Source organism: Diachasmimorpha longicaudata, chromosome 10, assembly GCF_034640455.1.
Source record: "Diachasmimorpha longicaudata isolate KC_UGA_2023 chromosome 10, iyDiaLong2, whole genome shotgun sequence".
Taxonomy (NCBI): Eukaryota; Metazoa; Arthropoda; class Insecta; order Hymenoptera; family Braconidae; genus Diachasmimorpha; species Diachasmimorpha longicaudata.
Genome location: NC_087234.1, coordinates 3,761,089 through 3,782,822, shown reverse-complemented (window position 1 = coordinate 3,782,822; position 21,734 = coordinate 3,761,089). Strand labels below are relative to the sequence as shown.

The 21,734-nt window shown below is 37.8% G+C and overlaps 1 protein-coding gene across 8 annotated transcripts in view; it reads right to left on the bottom strand.

The window, feature by feature from the left end:
* LOC135166537 (glutamate receptor ionotropic, kainate 2-like) overlaps positions 1-21,734 on the bottom strand; it is an 80,676-nt gene that overhangs the window by 48,227 nt on the left and 10,715 nt on the right. For 7 of the 8 annotated variants that reach the window (XR_010299697.1, XM_064128854.1, XM_064128853.1 and 4 more), the window contains 3 exons: positions 20,507-20,803; positions 19,602-19,901; positions 17,193-17,413 (listed from right to left, as the gene is read on the bottom strand). Coding sequence is in view for 7 of the 8 variants with exons in the window: in XM_064128854.1 (XP_063984924.1) it covers positions 17,193-17,292 (100 nt within the window). In the remaining variant the exon portion in view is untranslated. Of the gene's footprint in view, positions 1-17,192; positions 17,426-19,601; positions 19,902-20,506; positions 20,804-21,734 lie in introns of all 8 variants that reach the window. The other variant, XM_064128852.1, reaches the window with a different exon arrangement.

Here is a 21,734-nt window from a genome sequence, read left to right as displayed (position 1 = left end):
TCAAGATATCACCTGTCTCGCGCAGACGCATCTGTATCGTAAGAAGTTTCATTGGATAGTAAACCCAGATAAATAAATTACTCCATTGAAAATGGAATATTTTAAATAACAAAACAGTGAAATAATTAGCTTGAAATACTTCATTAATTAATCGCCGGGAAGACATCCGCTTGTCACCAACTCCTGAGAGGAATTAACTTAACTTAATGTTGGAGTTTGCATTTTAAATTGTTAATGAAAAATGAATTTATGTGTTGGATTGAACAGGGATTTGCACGATTGGTATTTCTTTTGATTGATTGAAATTGACTGCACAGAAACAAAATGAATGCTCGCACCAAATTTCATAAATATTTTTGTCGCGAGTGTCAAAAATATTTCGCACAGAATTAATTATAGTTTTTTTTAATTCGATGAATGTGATATTCCGATAAATATTGCAATTAATACGATTGCTACATGATTTGATTGGTAGATCAAATGTCTAACGAGGGAGGATTGAAAAAATTTGAAAAATGATGCACAACTTGAATGTTTCGAGTTTCCACAGAATTGAATTGCATATCTCGACGTTGGAGTGCGGAATTGCACCCAGTGGAGGAATAGTGGAGGGAGAAAGGGTAACTGAAATGTGCGACGTGCCGTGTCAGGGTCGTAAATCAGGTTGTACGGTGGTTATACAGGGACAGGAATGAGTGAGAGAGACAGGAAACGGGGAGAAATGATTTCGTCAATATCGCCGCTCCTCACCTAACTCAATTCACGCAACCCTAATTCGATCTGATAAAGAGGCCGTACATCTAGCTGTAAGTTTAGTGCCAAATGGTTTCTAGGTCGTACACCCCGAACTGCATCTGCTGGTATATCGGGGGTTGCTGATAAGCCCACCTCCCCCCCTCTCACGTAAAACACGTTTCGTTGCATTTTATTTCAAAATGGGATTCGTTGACTTTCGAGGTGAAGTCGCCTTTTTCAAACGGTTTTTCGTTTTCGTTGATTATATTTGATGCATATTTTACTACGGAGAGAAATTTTGTGTGAACATTTACTACCCCCCAGTTGTGATAAAATCTGATGCTGATAATGGAAAATTTCAAGAGATTTATGATGAAATTTCTGGGGATTTCCGGAAAATTATCGCAGAAGGTCGGGAAAAATTCATATCTAAAATAATAAAACTTTCAGTGCGATCACTCTAACGGGCGAACACCTGAATTTTTCTGAGAAATTGCGGTGCTCAATGTGCGATCACATGCCCTGAGAGAAAAATATAATTTTACCAATCATATTTGTTTTGAAAAAAAAAAATGCTCGAAATTGCCGTTGGAAATTCGCTGTAAATTCTTGTCAGAAGAATATTTAATTTGCAAAATTATATTTTTCTCTCACTGTGATTTATTATTCACGAATAGCGGCTTATTTATAATCACAACAACTGCCACTCACATATTAGCGAGAGTATTAAACTAATGGATCTCGTTACGCCATTTCCCCCCATAAATTACCTAATTAGCTATTTTCGAAAATAAATATTCCCCGCCTGAATTTCAAGAAAATTCTTATCGCACTGTCCACCATCATGGTGGGAAATTTACACCTGTTCAATGGCCCACGTACTCAATGGGCGATGAACGAAAACACGAAAATTGAACTCATTAACTATCACGCTCAGCCCTGTGACACTCGTGTATGGTGTGTCCTGTGGGTGCACTCAGTCACCCGATCAAAACCAAAATACAGTTGTGTATGTTGTGTATTGTGTAGGTATTTGCATCACTGACTTTAACGTATAAACACGTGATTTATCGTTTGAAAATTGTTTTTTGTGTGTTTTATCCAGGGCATATACAAATATTCATTAGTGCATTGTTGATTTATTGGAAATTCATTCGAAATCTGATTTCAAGAGTTCATACATGCGGGAAAATAATGGAAAATGAGAAAATTGGGGTGTGTCAATGGCCGATAGATATTGAGGAAAAATCCGATAGTAGAGAAAATTTTAATGAACTTTAGTTCACAATTTTTTTCAAATTATATTAAAGTTTCCCTGCAGTTTCCACAAATTTCATAATTAAAAAATTGTGACAAGGTTGTTGTTAAAATTCAACTATTCCAATTATTTCAAATATTATAATCATCATTTCATTTAATGAGAGCGACTGTGAGAAAATAAATTCGTTCACGTATTTCACGGAAAATGATTGATTTATATTGAATAATTAATTTATACCCTTCAAACAACGATTTTTTTACTCAAAAAATTCCCCAGATGATATCAATAACAGGCTCATTAGCAACAAATTAACTTCTACCACCAAGAAGCAATTTTCTTTAAATCAAAAAAAAATTCAATTCCAAATTGATTTTATGCGGTTCAAGAAAAAACACGAATTGACATAAATAAATCATTTCTCTGGCTCCATTGTTATCTACTGAAACCCTCATGAATTTACTAAAACTAAAAGAACGTGAGTAAAGTTTTAAAAGCTACAAATGTGGAAAGAGACTTTCCACGGACTCTTGTTTTTATTAATCGAGAAACTGGACACTCAGAAAAAATTCATTTTATGTGCTGACACGTGTTCATTCCGCGAGATTTCGGTGCACTATCAATTTCACATTGTCGAACGGATGTGATTCGTTTTTCAAATGGTTTTTTGTAGGCCGATCGCCAACACTGGGGCATCAGGAATTCTTTTTTGCTTTTGTTTCCTCTTTTTCCGGTATTTTTACGAGCCCGGTTGTCCCCTGGCGAATGGAATGATCCGTGACGATATAAACAGGGAAATATGTCGATCGATACGCTATTCATGAGGTGGGGAAGGTTGATTTCGTACTCTTTAAAGGTTAAACGAGACGTCGTCTCCCCTTTCATGAAAAATCTGGTGAGGGAATTTACAATATTTTTCAATTTTTCCCTGAGAAAGATAGTAATTTATGGAATGAGGCCTCAAACAATAATTTTTTTCACTGCTGCTACATTCGGTTAGATTACGGGACAGCTACGGAATTTTTAAATAACTTTTCCTTCCGGGCAGGACATTAGGAATTTCCGAATATTCTATTTCAGAATATTCTGAAATTTCAGGGGAATTGCCATTTGATAAAAATCACTCTCATATATTCGGTAATCGCATTATTATTACGTCGTTTTGGTCGTTGAGAGGAGATAGAATGGTCTTGGACATGGTGGAGCCCCCATGGGGGAGGTACTCTATGGACGTAAAATCCTTTCTCTGAGGACGATCGGATGAACACATTTGTAGAACGTCCACTAGGGGTTTTAGAATGAACGATTCAACCCCAGGAATTTGTCTATTCTATCAGGGATATTCGGAATTCATAATTTAGTAGGTGTTATACCCCTTAAAAAACAATGTAAATACACAAATCGGTGAACTGAAAAATTTATCAAATTTCGGGCGTCAGTGAAAGTTTAACAAAATTCCCAAATATGAATCATTTATTTACCCCTAAAAAACATTAAAAGAAATGAATAATTCCCTCCAGGATTTAAATTCCATTAAATATTCATGCTCTTAAAAACAATAATTCTGTGCAAAATGTAATTTAAATTGCGTTGAATATTCATCACCTTTTTACAGTTTTTCCCACATAATTTAACAGACGAATGTGCTTATTGATTTACTAGTCTGTAGCAATCTACGAACAACAATTGAACATTCGTCTTCAAGGTGCCATTTTTCCCTTTGAAATGTGGTTTGACCTCGCGACAGCTAATTTTGAGGGAAAAGGAAAAATAAAAAAAATATACAAACGAAATGAAAAAGACATAATGAAATTCCCCCCACGTTAAATTACATCACCCCTCTCCCTAAATCGTGTCAACATTGAAATACACCTCTCGTTACAGCCGACTGACGCCCGAAGAACTCCACTGAATAACATTCCATCGATCACGTGAGTGCGCGAAGTGCAGAAGCGAGGAGTGAAGGGATGATAAAAAAAAAAGCCCAGGAAAATGTATTATACGATGCACCAGTAAACTAACGCATTACCCACCCGACAGGAGAAACCCGCGGCTTCTCTCTTTTCTCCTTTGCCACCCTCCTCATCTCCCCGCGAATGGACTACTGAATAATGCAGCAACTCCCTCACACCACCACGACCGACCCCAAACCCCCACCCCCCTCCAAGCCCCTACCCCTTAGCAAACTTGACTTCCCCGGCTTCCCACTTCAATGTAACCTGGCCTACGTTAATAACGTTGTTTGCAGAAGTGACGACGACACGTTTACCCTATTAATATTGCCAAGAATATTTCATTAAAAGTTGATAATAACGTTAGGTATTTAATTGCGGTTTTTCAACGCCACTTTCATCGCAATTGTAACTGAATTAAAATGTTTACGGATGATAATTCGCGGTTGTTGTCAAGGATGTTCGACATGCTTTAACCCAAAATTAATTTTTTGACAGTTTTCTGACGAATTATCGATCGAATCGAAGCGAAAAAATATCGCTTTTGCTGTTTGTCCACAGTTTTCTGATTTTTCTAAAGTTCAATAAATTCCGGATCATATTACAGTTATCAATGTCTTTTCCAAATTTATAATTGTCTAGAGAGAAGTATTTTTTCGATGATATTTTTTCAGATTCATAATTATTAACGTTCTCCGAAGATTATAATTAACCTGATCACGTTCTAAACAAAATAATTCACATCATTTAAACCCAATGCAAGAATCTAGATGAATATTGAATGAATAAATACTTCTCTGAAATAATTGAATATTCAGGGAAAATATTTTGCTTCTCTCAGTGTACGTTAAAAATATACAAACCATCACGATAATTATTCGCGTTTACTGGGATAATTATTGACAAATTACTGTTATGTCTCCCAACTTCTGGTCCAACGAAAGGCAAATGAAAGTTGCTCCCTAATTACCTGTCTTGTCTATTATTTTTCGCAGCGTTGTTCTCCATCCAAAAGCCTAAATATTTCATTCCCCCTAATAGCTCCCCGTCATCATAAAAAAATCAAACTCCAACAAAAGGCTGTGCCCTTGCTGTGCCCTTGACCCAAAAAACCCTAAAAAACCTCCCTCATTCTCCCCGAGACAAAAACTGGGCCTAAAAAATTCAAAATTCCAGTGTTTTTTTCCTATTTTTTCCTCATAACCGACAAAGTAAAAATTCATCCCCCATTATCCGCAATAATTGTAAGAGCGATGAGACCCTCTAATTACTGCGGACAACAAAGTTTTTCATCCTTTGCACTGCCTCCCAGTATTTGCATCTCTGAAGATGGTCTATTATACCCCCTTTTCCAAAGGAGCTAATGACACCGTATTTACATTTTTGTAGTTTCCTCTCATCCAGTATCTTCCTCCCTCCCCCTTCCCCTCCCACCTAGAAATTACGTACCTGACTCGCTGATGGTAATGGCCACAAAATCGAAACGGCAATCATTTGAACGGAGGTGTAATTCAGATCGTTACTAACCGAGCAATTAGTGACGAGGTGGACAAGGGTGTGCCCTAAACGAAAAGGGAATTCCGAGTTTCTCGTATACGAGAAGGGGAACGAGCAATTTACCAGTGGTCACGTACGCCTCTGACCGCAGAGCTTCAATTCTACTCAATCCTGGATCTGTACATATGAGTTGGAACAAGGCGAAGACATATCCGAGGTTAAATACAACCAAACGAGACAATGAAACGTAAATTTTGCAGTCAAATTGGCCAATTTTTTAAATTAAATTTGCGTCATTGATTGTAATGGGTCAGAAGAATAAGACGAAATTGACGGGAAGAGGACAATTTAATCTGCCAATAGACTTTTCCCTTTGCATTACAGTAATTAGTTTACTATTAATGAAGATTATAATCTCATAGACGATGAGAAAAGTCCTGAAAGGAAAGGGAAACCCTTAGACTTCGGTATTTGAATCGAAATAATAAAAAATTTATTTCTAGATCAACACGTGAATATTCCTATGAATTCATTAATTTGATATGTTGGATAGTATCTTTATTTTTTCAATTAAACGGTATGATAAAAGGATCACACTGTAGTAACGACCCTTGGAAAACCCTTGGATTTTCATCAGTTTTATTGTCTATAAAACTAAGCATTACTTCTTTGTCTCACCGACTTTATGGCGTGCAAAATGCAATAAAAAAGGATGAATAAATGCCATAGAAAGGGATGAGATCTATTGATAAATTAAAAACCAAGGTTTTTGGAACAATAAAACCGACTGAACATTCGCAATTTTTTTATAATTTAAAAAATCATAGAAGCGAAGAAAAAGTAATCTCTCTTATCATTGAAAAAAATCGTGCGCAATTAAATTAATTAATACAGTTAAAAAAATAATAAAATGAAATAACAGAATGGAGTCATTGTATAATGTCATGTCAACACATTGTAGGTCGCTGTTCTCCCTAACGTGATTTTCCCGATCGTAAGGGGACTCAGTGCATGTAACAGAAGTAGTGAACCCTCTTCAGCCCCGTCAACTGTCAAATTACCACAATCCACCGATTTCTCTTTTTACCTCGCCCCACACGATTATCATCCCCTGAGAAGCCGCAAATTCTCCAGCATAACATCTTGAATTTTCCATGAAAAAAAAAAAAGAAAAATCGGAGAATCGATTTTCCCCCATAAATCACGAGGAAACGGTTGACAAACGCCACCGGCAATAACCGTGGAATGCTCGAGGTCCAGAGAAGTAGTTGGCTGAAGCCCCAACAGTGATAATCGCATTAGTGTCTTCATACATGGCTCTAATTACAGCACCTCAACACAGCCCTTTACTCATCAGTCAACTAGACTGAGAGTTCACGGGAGGAAAAGCTTTATTACAGAACTAGAACTCAAGACTTACGACTCGAAATAACAACGAGTGCCCGATAAATCCGGACGATTGTTGGTGTGACAGGACAATAGGATTGCAAGGATCTTGCGGAGTTGATGAGGAGCGGAGGAAACCTGATCATGAATGCACAACAGCAAACTTAACACACTATTACTTCTCGGATGATTCACGATTGTAATTTCTTGTGTCATATGAGTCGTCCCTTTTGATAACAAATGCGCGGAGTGAAATTTCCAGGAGAAATTCTGGTTTTAGATCGAGATAGGAAGGGCTGGAAGTACTGGAGGGTCTGATAGTTTTGTTGGCTTCACCGTGAATTTTTCCTGATTTCCGGGGAATACTTAACGAAAATTTTACCTCAAGAGCATTCGGTTTTTTGAAAATCCAGGGTTCGTACTAGGATTTTTATAAAAAATTTATCTTCTTGTGGTTGAGGGCATGACTTCCCTAGAACGTTTGTCTGGAAATTGTGGATCGAGTCCCACCTGAACATCTTCGAGTACTTTTATAAAGGGATGGTGTGACGTTTGGATGGACGAGTTTAAATAAAAAATCCCAAATAAACGTAGAATAATTATATTTCAAGAAATTTGAAGGAATTGACTCGTTTAGAGGCTCGAGAAGGACTGCCCCCTCGCCCTCATCCTCTCGTCAGAGGTGGGGGTCCTTTTGGGCGTCGAGATCACCGCTCTATTATGCTGATGAAATTGATTTGACTTCCCCCGTTACCCTTTCAAAAATCTTTCTTCGAAATCCATAATTTTGGGGCAAATGCAATGAAACTACAATTATTTTCGTTTTCTCCAGCAATGATAACACTCGAGATAAAAATTCTCAACAAATGGCTGGCAAATGGTGGGAATGATTTTCGATATACCCTCTCAGCAAAGGAAATCAACAAACCCAATCTCAGAACTAATTTAAATCCGTTTCCAACCCCCAAAGCCCCTCTGGACAAACTCCCAAGATCCTCCACCTCGTGAATATTGGAGTTAAGGATGAAATATTCTCCCATCTTCAACTCATACAACCGAAAAGCTCATCAATGAACAGAAGCTAATCCCCCGAGTTATCCACCATTAATGGGAAATTGTTTCGAAATTGAGTGTAGAAAGGTGAAAGAGTAAAATCAGAGAAGGGGGTGAGATTGGGAGATGGAAAAGCAGTTATCGAAGTACCGTAACGACAAATAAAGTCCTCAAGGCATTGTCCAAACTACCAGGTAGTACCGTAATACGTGCAGTGAATTGTGGAAAATCCAGAAGCCGAGAGACTTGTTCTGTACTATTCAACTCGACAATTGTGGTAGTTTCTCGTTAAAACATTTCCCAAGCCAACTTAAACCCCGATACAGATTGAGGGTGAAAGGGAGATGTAAAATTCTCGTATGGAAATCGAGTCCTATTGAAAAGCCGCAGAAAACTGAGATACGTTTCACAGAAGACAGGGTCATTACCAAGTTGGACTAATGCAAAAGTTATCGAAGCCCCTCATGTAGTGCACCCTTTACCCCAGTGTTTGTAAAGCACATCCGGTAACATTGCAAAATTACTTTTATTATTAATTAAATCACCCCAACGATTATAAAAAAATCTAACGCTCTTCCCTCGTATAACCAACGACACTCTAAATAACTAAATAAACAAGCGCTAATTACAAACAAATTCGTGACCTCACATAAGCGAAAAATTTGTTTATTCATTAAATACTTCAGTGTATATTTTTTCCACTTAAATTTATTTATTAAATTATCAGTTCCTTATGATTTTTGTGAATATCTGATCAATTTTTGCAGAACTTTGATCACAAATGATCTTCAAACCAATTAAAATCTCCTGTCAAGACTGCAATTTTTTTCAAAAATGTTTCTTTGTGTGCAAAATCAATTATCGATTCTCGGAAAAATTCGAGTAACTCTCGTATCTCAACATAATAATTATAGTTTATACAATCCCATCGCAACAGTGAACTTCTTTAAGGTTACGATATCACGTAATGTCAACAAGGTTTGCACGTTCCCATTTAGGATAACCGTTGATACCCTCTTTATTCACAACTGGACAGTTTCCACGAGTTGTAACACCACGAAGGTGCTTTAAAACAGTCCTGCTGAAGAAGCTCCCAAGGAGTACATTCACCACTGGCAATATATTTTGAATTCTACGCGTGACGAGACCGATAAAGTAACCACCCGCAGTGCCACTAGTATATTTTTTTTTTTACCACCACTGAAAGGAGAAGTTCGTCCTGAGGGATTATGGGTTAGAATCCGGGGCTCAAGGGTCACCGGTGACACTGGTGAATGTATTTTTGGAGTCAACTGGTGTGGAAGGTGTGGTGATGGCTGGATACATTAAGGGAAAGAAGTAGAAAAGGACGCGTGTGGGAAGACACAGTACCAACATGGACAGAATAAACCATCAGGGGTAAGTGAGTTACGAGGGCTGATAAACCAGGAACGAATGTATTTATTCATCTCGCAGCATTGCTGTATTTCCCAGGGCTCGTTTACCAGGGATGACTGAATGGGTTATGGTTACTAAAAGATTTCCTTGATATGTAGAGGGAAATTTACTCGGGATCTTGTCGATAAATGAAACGAGAAAGTTGATACGGTGAATATAACGTGATATTCATCAGGAATCTGATGGAAATATGATGAGATTTATGAATCTGAGGTATTGTAATTAGAGTTGTAAGGGAAATGTGATGGTGGAGCAGTTGCTGGAGCAAATTGAAGCTGTATCCAACGACTGTAACGCCCAAACAATGCGGCCCTTGTACCTAAATTGCAGCGATGAAGCATCGGTCGTACAATGTTCAGGGGCAAAACAGTAATTCATTTTGGGTCTAGACTGGCAAAAACTAGTGTCTGACATTGAGACATTTTACGAGGTTTGTGACCCAAAATTTAAATTAATTTTAATGTCGTAAATTATGATATTAGGAGATGGTAACGTGACTTCTTGAGGTACATTTTGGTGGCTTCTGCATTAAATTGAGACGTGACAGCAAAAACGAGTGTCTGAATGTTTTAAATATTTTGTAGATATTTTTTTTTACTCTAATAGTTTTTTAGATGGAATGAGAATGTGTTTGAATTTTAAACGAATAAGTTTGCAATCACTTTAATTTATGGTTGATATCAATTATCTATTAATTTGTAAATTGAATGTGAAAAATGACGAAAAAGTTGTGTGAAATTTGCACACAAAATGCGTAGATTTTTGTGTAAATTAATTATAATTAAACACATAAACCTTCAAACCTTTGACAGTGAATTACAAGGTTCATAGAGAACTCTCGTCTCCATGTCCTCTCAGAAAAGTTCGTTAGACCCTCGTTCCATTGAACCTTCACGTTCACTCTCTTCAATCATTGCTGAGACTGAGAATGTAATGAGTTAATTAATGCCATTAATTAGACATCAAAGAGGACCTTTCTCGGACTTTTATGAAGACACATGACACATAATCTCCCTTCTCGCTATCTATTCCCTTGATTTGTGTGAACAGAGGGGTGAATCGAGTGGTGAAAGCGAGATCAAGTCACGCTCCCATAGTAATCGATCATCGTTGAGGTTCATCTGCGACTTGGGCCTGATCGAGCAAACATGGGGGATCTTTGATATTCATAAACTGATTATCTACGAAATAAAGTGAATAAACGCACGCGAAATGTTTATGCGAAATTGCATTTAACCTACGATAATCCCGTGAGATGAACTGACTATCTAATTGTTGTCTACACGGAGAGAAAAAATTGACAATTATTATAGTGTGCACAATTATTATAGGGTTACCGAAAAATTGTTGTGTGACACGGTAAAAAAGGAAAGAAGGCCCAATAAAATAAACTGACCCAAATAGGAATTTTTAAACTGTAATAGTATTTTACGAACGCGGGAAAATGAGAAGCAGATGAATTTTTCAATCAGATGCTCAAGAAAAACTATATCGCATGTGGTTCAGACAGAATTTTTCATTACGACGTTCGTAAAAAGCGAGTAATGGACGTGTCCGCGTGCGTAATTGGCCGTTGACTACACGGTATCATGTAAAAGTGCTCAGTTCCATCATCGAAATTTCCAAACGTAAAAAAAATACGATGTGAAGGAACCCCAGAGAGTACCATAATTTTGTCCTAAATTTTCCGAGAAAAATTCTAAAGTTTTTTTCTCCCTGAGGATCAAATGTTTATATTTAACCAAAATGCCCCGAGTTTACGACCACAGTATTTTATTCTTTCATATACTTTCACATTGCTGAATCTGAGCTGAGCTGAACCCCCACAATCACCCAATTTTGACAGACGTCTGAACGAAACGGACAAAAATGCGTTTATTTCCCACACAAATTTTTCCTATGGAGCTACATTTTATATACTAAACTGACAATTGTCAGAACAATGAGATGAACAAACTTGCATTCACGTCTTAAAATTACGAGGTCCCTAGTGGCCCTGAAAAAAGATCAACTGAGAAAAATAAAAAAATTCCCCCGGATAAAGTTGGTATAAGTTGGCTCTGGTTTTACAGCTGGGGTGATACAACCCTGGAATAAGCGCTCGTAACTTCAAATCATGTAAGTTATATAAGTCGAACGATTTTCACAATTCACCGAGTAGGTTCGAGAGGTTTAGCTATATGAAAGTGAAGAAAATGAGGGAGTAAAAATATCGATGGGGAGGTGTGAGAGTCTGAGGGATGAGGTGGAGGGAAATAAAACAAGTGGAATGGGTCGAGGTACTGTGATGAGACAGGTAAGGTTTAGGTCGGATTACGGTCAATGGAACGAACGTGTCGACGCTCCAACTCACCCTCCCCCATCTCCTACCCCCTACCCCCTCATCTACCCTCACCCTCGTCCATACCCAAGTCCAATCCATTCCCAAGACTTCGGAGACAATTTTTTTTTTATTCTACACTTTTTCCATTCCGGTTTTTCTGCGACAAGTGATACATCACTTTTGACGATATAGAAATGATTAAAAGGATTTCTCTGTTTGTGTCCAATTGTCAACCCATATCAACCCCCGAAGTAATGCTTCTGTTCGAGAGGAAATCCAGTTCGTTTTGTCGGAAATGAACAAAATTAATGGAGTAAAAAAAATCCTATTAAAGGCTGGGAATTACATTCGTTAAGAGAATTGACCTTCCAGAGGAAAATGATTCATAATTCTGGAGAATCATCAGTGCGATGAATCATCTAATGGTCTGGATGAAGATCTAGAGACATTTATGTTTGCAACACCATCGAGGAATTAAATTTCCAGGGAAATTCCAGGGGACAACTAAACTGAGGAAAGTGAAGAAATAGGAAGAATAATAAGGAGGGAGTGAGATATAACACGAGAAGTCGTCGACATCATGGCGCCGAGGGTCACCATGCCCACCTCGTCTCCTTATACAGATTCATTTCACCCGAAAAAAGGCGTGTTTGGGGTAGTCGTGGTAACTCGATAAACACAGAGCTCTCGCCGACGGAGGAATCGCATAAAGCGAGAAGTTATTCTTGCAAAACTACGTACGAATTTTCCCTGGAAAAACAGAAATGTACATTCGGGTATTTTTTTTCCCTTTCTTCAACTGCACAAGGGTGGGGGGATGAGGGAGGAGTGTTTCAAATTTAAAATTCCCCCGAGGCTGGCGCCATTCTCCATGATTTCCATCTCCAAGTTTACGTGACGCGGGCGAAGAAAAAAATGAATACATTGGGGATTTTTGGGCCATAATTTTTCCGGAAAATATTCTTCACAATAGTCGCCTGATTCACTCTCGCAATCAGCGTTTTTGTCCTCAATTCAAGGACAATTCTGATTTTAGGAAAGCGACGAAATCAAATTGAAACAATGAGTGAAGTTGGACTTTATTTAGACAATAAACAAGAACTCAACTTCAGGTCGATTATTCCATGAAAAGTTCTAAATATCAGAAACTTCAAGGTCAATATATTCTTTAATTAATATTTATCGAGCAATTTAAATTAATTTGGTATCAAATATTCACTTTTTATTTGTAATTTTAAATGAAGTCCTAAACTTCATTATTTTCACTCCTCTACATCAACCAAAATTACCCGAATATTTATTTAATTAGTACTTTTAACAAAGAATATCAACTCCACATAAACTAAATTTTCAGAAAAAAAATTTCTCCTACAAAAAATTTATTTTTTCATTTTCCAATCTTTCCTTTTCTTTCAACCTAGGCACTTGGTACCTCGAAATTCCTGAAGGTCCCATAAATGTCCCCAAAAACTTTCACCCAATAAATCACAATTTCTACCGACTAGTCTACCGGTTACTCGATTGCTACCACTCCACAAATTTATCCCAATCAAAAAGTTGCGTATCTGTATTCTTTTGCCCCAGCCCCAGGCGCCAACGTGCCCTGGATAAGGCTCTTATAATCCCGTAGAATCCACCCTAACACTGTCTCTTCGGGGATCTAGGCGTCATCGAGAGTTCGTCCCCTCAACAACAAAGAGAAAAAAAATATATTCCCAGTGTCGATGGGGTGATAGGAGGGAAACGACACTGAGTTAAAATGGGTAGTGAGGGAGAGCAGTGAAGTGAGGTGTAAGAGAGTTTGGCGAAAGTTTTGCACGTTGTCACTACGGAACTTGCAAGGCTTCAGCGACAATGCCAATCTCCTTCATTTTTTTTTTCATCCACCGGCAAAAGAGAAAAAAGTAACCTCGAGAGAATAAGATGGAGAGGGAGGGGAGGAAGAGATTGAAGAGATATTTTGTGTTTAACGATAGTTGGCAGGAGTTTTTCAGTTTCTATCTTCAACTGTATATCCTATTACTAATGTCGGTGATTAAAGAGCTCGGGTTTTATCAAAGGAGTGCGGTTGAAAAGGGGTGGGATAGATGGTATTGGAAGATTTATAATGGGGAAATGGTATCCAGACGATTAAACTGAGGATATCTGGCTTTCACTTTTCGTTTTCATGGTATTGATATGGCCCGAGCCTTCGTGACTAGCAGTTGCTGGACGATATTGGAACGAGAGTCAATGGTAATATGTCGGATACACTGTTGAGGATTGACCGGAATTGACTGGATTTTATAAAAGAGATATTCACTTTGATTGAGGGGAAAGTGGTCAATGAATGGACGTGGGATAAAAGTTCAGATCACATCATATTTGTGCTGGTCCGGTTGGGAAAGGGGAACAGGTTCGAGTGTCGTCAGACACATTGAGGAGAAGACGCTCAGACAATTTCTTGGTGATTTCTGGATGGTGGCAGTAAACCGTGTGTTGTACCTGGTATGGTCGATGAAGCGGGTGTCTGAGAGCATCTCAGGAGGGATGATAAATATCATCCCTTTAATTCACTCACTTGGTTCTCCTTGTACAAGCTACTTTACCAGGGTTGAGGGAGGAGAGAAGGGCTCGTTATCTCGACGATACGGGACGTTAAAGGCCCATCCGGAGTGACCCCCGGTGAATTCATGTCTCCGGGAATTTTTTTTTACTTTACGATCTACATGAAACTAGACCACCCACTGCTCGTGACATTTTTCACTGAAGAGTTCTGGGAACATGGAGTTACCATGGGTTTTATTGGTGGAAAAAGTAGAATTTCAAAATGGCGTGAAAATTGTGGAGAATTTCAAGATTTTTCACGATAAAATTCGCTTTTAAAATTTTTTACCTGATATATCTGTTATATGTATTATTTATGTGCTGATATAAAATTACTTTGGAAATATTATTCACGAATTTTCCATAACATTTATCTAGTTAAACAAATTATCAAGATATTAAAACAAAAAATCCAGCTCTAATACTAGATTTAACAACAATCGATGGAAAAATCATTGCAAGTAATTGCAAGTGGATCAGTTCTATCCATTCAATGGAGTAAAAATGACCTGGCACCCTAAACCAGAGAAATAACCACCCGAATAATCTTCTCACTGCCCCAAAGCTCTATTGGACCGAAAAATCGTCTCGAATAAAATAGCAATTCTCATCTTCATTATCGTAAAAATAAAAATGTTATTGAAAAAATTCCGAGAAATTGTGCCACTCCCTCTCGACTCCAGTATCCCCTGGAGCAATGGACCATCCCCTCCCGCACATTACTATGTAGAATCGATATCGATGTAAGGGAGAGTGGAAGAGTGATTTATTCGTACAAGACGGAACAACCCGCTGCGGAGAAAATAAGGGGGAGAAAGTGGAAAGGAAGTCGAACTAGGAGAAGGCAGTTCGCCACGCAGTCATTCGTATCCATGCACTTCTCTCACTGGTCGCATTTATTTCGATCCTTTTACCCACTGTCCCTCGAACAAATACCCCTTTTTTTCATTCAACGAATTTATTCAGTGGAATTGTATGACAGCGGATGAAATGCTAAATTGTGGGAAAATGTTGCCTCGTAAATGTCACAAATGGCTATTACGTCATTTTGCACGGTTTTGTGGTTTAATGGTGAAGTAGATGGAGCAACCTTGAAATGTTTGCGGGATGAGTTATGACGGAAAGTCATATAAATAAAATCCAGTTGGAATATTGAATAAGCGAGAAATACCTGCGGGAAATTCTTCAAAAAATCTGTCACAAACTGAGACGAAGACAAAAAGTCAATAAAAATTACTCCAAAATTTTGGTAATTGTAGAGCCAAGTGGCATTCATTTAATTGATGTCGTTAATTGTCATTTATAGATCATTCAATTAATGCGTTTATTGATTTATGGATTGAATGAACCATCATTGATAATTTTCCATACGATAAAAACAAAAAAAAAGTTGGAAAATCTCTTTGAAAAGGGGATAAAGTACCTCGATGTCATACACTGATTTTTCTCCTGTGAAATTCAATTTACATTTTAATGCCAAAAATTGGAGTGATGCTCACTCTACTTTAAACTTTTGAGCACGGGGGATTAACTCAAATCCGCATGACAGCTCTTCCTCCTAAATTCAACACGTGAGGCATGAGTAAATGCTTAAGGGATAAACTCACGAATTGATGGGCAAATGGCTATTGTGTCGCTTTATATGGGTTTGTGGTTTAATAGCGAATAGAATAATCTTGAAACGCTTGAGAGATGAATTATGATTTGACGCAGGATATCCACAATTCAATTGGATTATTAGATAAATGAACCAAAGTGCATTAAAAATACCCGGAAAAACATTCGTCATAATATTTTTAGACATAGAAATCAATTTAAAAATTATTCCATTTATTTACGAATTTTCCAGTGTTTATGAGTCAACGATTTTCATTTTCATTAAACAAATGAAATAGAAATAAAATATTAATTAATACACGAAGAGAAAAATTGTTTTAAAATTACGGGCGTATGTGATAATGTTTACCGGTTATAATTTCAATAACACAATTTTTTTCTGTCAAATTTCGGTAAAAATTTTACTACAAAAAATTGAACTCGGGTTCATATAACTCTGAACGTTCAAGTACAAGCGATTGACGTGAATTCCCGTGACAGCTCTTCCCCCTAGATTTGCCACGTGATGCATGAGTAAATACTTGAGGGATAAACTCATGAATTGATGGGCACGTATCATATCAGAATGTGATACGCTACAAGTAGTGCACATTTACACTGTATTTGGTAGAGCATCAGCGAGACTGACTCAGTGTATATTTCCCAGCCTCACTTAACTGCTATTTCGGAATTCCCATGGGTGAGCTCTTTCACGTTACTCCGATGGCAAGTTCGATATTGTTGGATGAAATGGGGACAAGGGGAGGAGATACGGTGGGTGTACTCCTGCTTCATTCGCCAGTGAATCCCATGGATGTCATAGTCACCGCAAGAATGTCGGGTTGGCAATGTCGAATCGATTTATCACGTACTTGTCATGAATTTCAGACGTTTGATTGATTTTTATCAATCGATTCAGCTCATTAAATGTGATTAATTTCAATCAAATTCGATTGAAATCAATCCGACAATTATCGATGATTATTACGGGTCTCGGTTTCAATTATTTATTGCATGCACGTGATAAATTTAATTATTCAAGAATATCCACGTAGTTTATTCTAAAAACATTCAGTATTTTCACATTAATTCAGTAGTTCCCTATTTTTTTTAGTTTTCAAAATCTATTCTACCAATTTCACATTGAGATTCTGACTCAGACCTCCAATGTTTATATAGTAAAATCATTGTAAAATATTCGCAAGTTCAGGGTCAAGTGAAGCTGAAACGAAAGCTCTGATTTTCAACCAAAAAAATAGAAAAATATTTCGGTAGAGAAAAGTCAATTGAAATACTTGGATATTCTTAAATATTGTGAATGGCAATTTTTGCATCATGCAAATAAAAATTATTAAAATTATTCACTCACCAATTTTGACCTTGGCTGGCAATGCATTCGTGTAAACAATCATTCGTAGCAGTAGTAAAATGATGACGGAGGCTAGCAGGCAGCCCGGGGCCCCCTTCATAGCTCATCTCGAAGACTCACCCTTTCGGCCTCTCCCCACTCACGATCACACGTCACTAACCCGATACAGCTTCTCCACCCCCCCCTCCTCAGGGTGCAGAGCCTCTCAGGTTTGCATGCACCTGAAAAGTAAACTAAAAGTACATTAAAGTGTTTAGGTTAAGTCCATTAAATCTGCTGCGAAAATTTTGAGGTCTTAAAAATTGACGGCTCTCACTCATTCGTCAAATTAATTTTTTGAATCGTTAATTCCCAAAAATAATTAGTCAACAAAAAAACATTTAAATACAAATTTATATCCGATTTTTCGCTAATAAAATTGGTTTTTACGAAATTCAATTTAAACTAAAATGTTTCCCTCTATTTTTATTAATTTATTGAGTTGTGAATGTGAAGACTGAAATGATTTATGCAAAAATCAGTAAAGTAAAAAAATCCAATTTTTTTCTTATTCTCCATCCAAAAATTCTAAAAATCTTTTAAGACACTTTAAAACTTATGCTTCACATTAAAGCTCAGACATCTCCGGATCTCCTCCAACTTTGATTCATCGGTCTCCGTGGATACTTCGTAATGCTTTTGGAAATGAGATACTTTCATTTCCCCCTCGGGACCCCGAAATTTCGCAAATTCCACGTTTCCCCAACGGCTCCCCGTCCCCCCATTCTACCAACTGGCAACAAAATCTCCCCCACCCCTGACACAAATGGTGGAATACCATCAGTAATTGCAAGTGCCCTCGGAATTGTTGTTGCAAAGCTTATGGCAATCTGAGTATGTGCTTCGAATGTTCGGTTACAGATCAATTTCTACGATTTACCCGACGAGTACATGGGATAACAGATTCGTAAGCTGCTCGGATCGATGATTCACACGCTTCGCTCAAATATTCTCATCCCCACCCACTCACCACCCTGTGACCATCTAGCCCACCTGGTTCGCCACCCCTCATCCCCTTTTCCTTCCAATTCTCCAGGGATTTCTAGAAAAAAAACCCACAGCGCCAGCAAAAATACCTCACGTGGTGTTTTCTCACGCTCGTCCAATGGTCTTTTACTTTGTTTTTATTATTTTTTTTTTTCATTCATTGTTTTTGGTATTTTCATCATTGTATCGACATTCGTCAATGTCGAAACTTTATCCCGACAATTGAGAAAATTTTTCGTGTTATGAATCATTTATTATCTTTAATAATAACTCGGGGAATTTGATTTACGCGGAATTTTGTTGAAATATTGGCAAAGAGAATTAACTCAAATTATTGGGGATTTATTAGAGGATGACTGCAGCCCAAAATTGAGAAAAACGTCATTTAACCGATAATTAACTGGTAATTGTCAAAGGCGCAAAATTTAATTGAATTCAGAGCTCAAAAAATGATGAACCACTGATAAAATTTCATAATTGAAATTATTCCCTAGGAATTTGCATAATTTTCCACATATCTATTAATAAAGTAAAAATTAGTTAACATCCTAAAACAATAACAAAATTCCTTGAATTGTCATTTCAACAATTGAAATTACCGAATCAATTGCAGTTCGCGTTATTTTTATTTGTTCACAGGAATAATTTATTTAGCGACAAATAAGTTACTTCAAAAAATCGAAAAATTAACTTCCGTTTAAATTATGTTGGGAGCTGAATGGATCGAAACCAATAGAGTTATCCCGAATTTCCATGGGGAACGGATGAGGTGCACGAGGGAAAGTGATTAGACCAATTGTTCGGTAAAAATTTCGCTGTTTTTTTTTTTCCAACCACTGCGGGAGCTTCAGACATCGCTTTCTCGCCCTAATCGATTTAACCCCACACGGCAATCTTGTTAAACTAACGTGAATTGAGAGTGAGATCGATACAATTTTCTGGGAGAACCGATCGGACTATTCACACACTCGTTGACGCTGAACACTTGACGTTGAAGTGTCACTGAGAATTATGGTGACGCAAAAGTGACAGTAATTGACATCGAGCGTTGCAAAAATTGAATTAATAAATATCCCCTGTACAATAATGCCCCCCGACACATGCCCCCGCGGCCACGTGTCCCAATTTCGTTTTCACGAATATCTCCATGAAAAAAATGACCAGCAAATGAACGGAATTAATGAAAAGAAATTTAACGAGTTGATGGAACGAGAGAGGCGATTGCGCGGGGGGAAAGTCATCGCGAGAATGATTTAAAGGGTTTAATGGCGGCTGGCGGTAGGGGGATGTCGTGATATGATGGGTTGGGGGTGGGGTGATCGATCGACAGGCCCCAAATCACCGGATAAATTTATAATTATTTATTTAAATCGTGAAACTCACCGAAACGGAGCGAAACATACGGGATCCCACCGTGACAGCGGCCGGCGCGCGACTGTCCGCTCTTGGTCTTACCCTCGGATGTGCAGAAACCCCACGAGTCTCGCTCCAACGCAGGGCGGGTATCGTACTGTCGGATAATATCAGAGGCTCCACGTGCTCCGGGTAACTCCAGCGCATGCGCTCCACGTGATGGTTAGATTGGAATTTAGCGGGAAACCGCAGTATCTCTAGGTACAGTGTGAGGTAAGTGATCCCTACCCTCTTCTGGGTGCAGATAAACACAACATCAGGGCGGTCCCTCTGTCGAAATGAAATTTATTCTTGGAATAATGGGCCGGGGAAATTTTCAAAACAAAACAGATAATACTAGAGACTATTTCAAAGCAAATTCGATAAGTTGAAGAAAATAAATATTTTCAATTCATGGGAATAATTTTTGACGACTTAATCTGCAAGAATTTTTTATCCAATTATTTATAGGTGATTTTCATATATTCTGATAACTATTGGATTGATTAATTTAATACACTCATTCGCAATGTGTGGATAAACAATTTTTTAGGCAGAAAAAAAATGTAAAGTCTTTTTGGGGATAATATGTTCTTTTATAAAGAAATTATCATTAATGCAATTTAATTTATAATTTTAATTCATTAATTATTCCAACGAAATATCGACTTGACTATCGACGACGTAGTAAAGAGCGATCAATAACTGTCAAATGACTCATTCACTTGATATTCTCCAAGAAGAAGAGATACCCATCACTTTTCATTGCTACCAGTGAATACTTCTTCAAACCAAAGGTATAAAGAAGCCCCAGAAAAGTTCAAAGGTATTTTCTCTTCTGCGCCGGTTATCACGTATTTAATAATGTGGATATACGCCAGGAGCGTAAAACTCACCTGAGCGAGGAAAATCGTATTTCAAAAAAGCGTATGACCGTTTTCACAGTACACCAAAGCCTTGCATCAACATTTTCATTTTGAATTCCTTCAGTTACTGCTCTCACCTGCACCAGGAGAGCTGTGGGTAGGTTGGGTTCAGGAGAGGCAGGGAGGGGGAGGATAAAATGGCATTGGATTTAAGTCAAAACATAACTCCGTCCAATGTCTTTACTTCGGTTCCCTCGTAAAAAGTTACTGTCGCTTCCCCTCATCTCGCGTTTCATGCCGGCTTCTCACTTAGGAATGAAAGTGTACCTGAAAAAACATTCTTCATAAAAAAATTTTACGAGCCCTAATATTTCATAACGCCTCGCGATATATTTCATTCTTCAAATGGCCGGAGAATAATTAGATTAATTGAGATGAATTAAACATTCGCTGGTGAGAAATTCTTCAATTTTTTTTGGTTGAGAATTTCGGATGTGATCAAAATCGTTACTATGGTATTGCCGATTTTTTGGGGTTCCACGTTAGAAAATGGAACTCCTCAAAATTTTTCAGATTTTTGGGTCCAGCCTATTAGTAATTGTTTTTTTTTTAATTTCATCTTGAAATGTCTGGAATTAAAAAAAATGAATTGGTTCAAGAGATTTTCAGTGAAATAATTTAATTTGATTTTCAAAAAAGTCACGGGATGTTTCCGGACGAAATTTCAAAAAAAAAAATGGCTCCTCCACAACTCGGAAGAAAAATCGTTTCATCAGATGGAACAATCACTGAAAAAATCGGTAACGCGATCGATGACGGTCAGAATATTGATCCCCTTGAATCCACGTCCGATTCCAAACAAATTTTCATAAAAATAAATTAATTAAAATATTTAAGTGTCTTTTGTGATTAATAAACGATCGCACGCTATTTGCGATCACAATTAACATCGGAATTAGCGATTGAGTTGAGACACGAACCCGCGGGTGTTTCGATTTTTCACAGTGTCGAGTGAGTACGCGGTTTACCCGGGCGATGGCGACGTCCTCGACTAGTGACCCCAAGAGGGAAAGCATTTTTCCTCCCCCTCTTTCATGTCGTCTCATTTCTCGAATGCTCACCTCAGCGAATCTCATTGCTAGATTCAACGAGTGTCTCGTCCCACGGTTAAATTCCTTCATTTTTTTTTCATCCTGGGCTTTTTACATTTTTTCCCCTCCGTCGTTTTGCGAACTGAAATGTCCCCGAAGATGTTCTT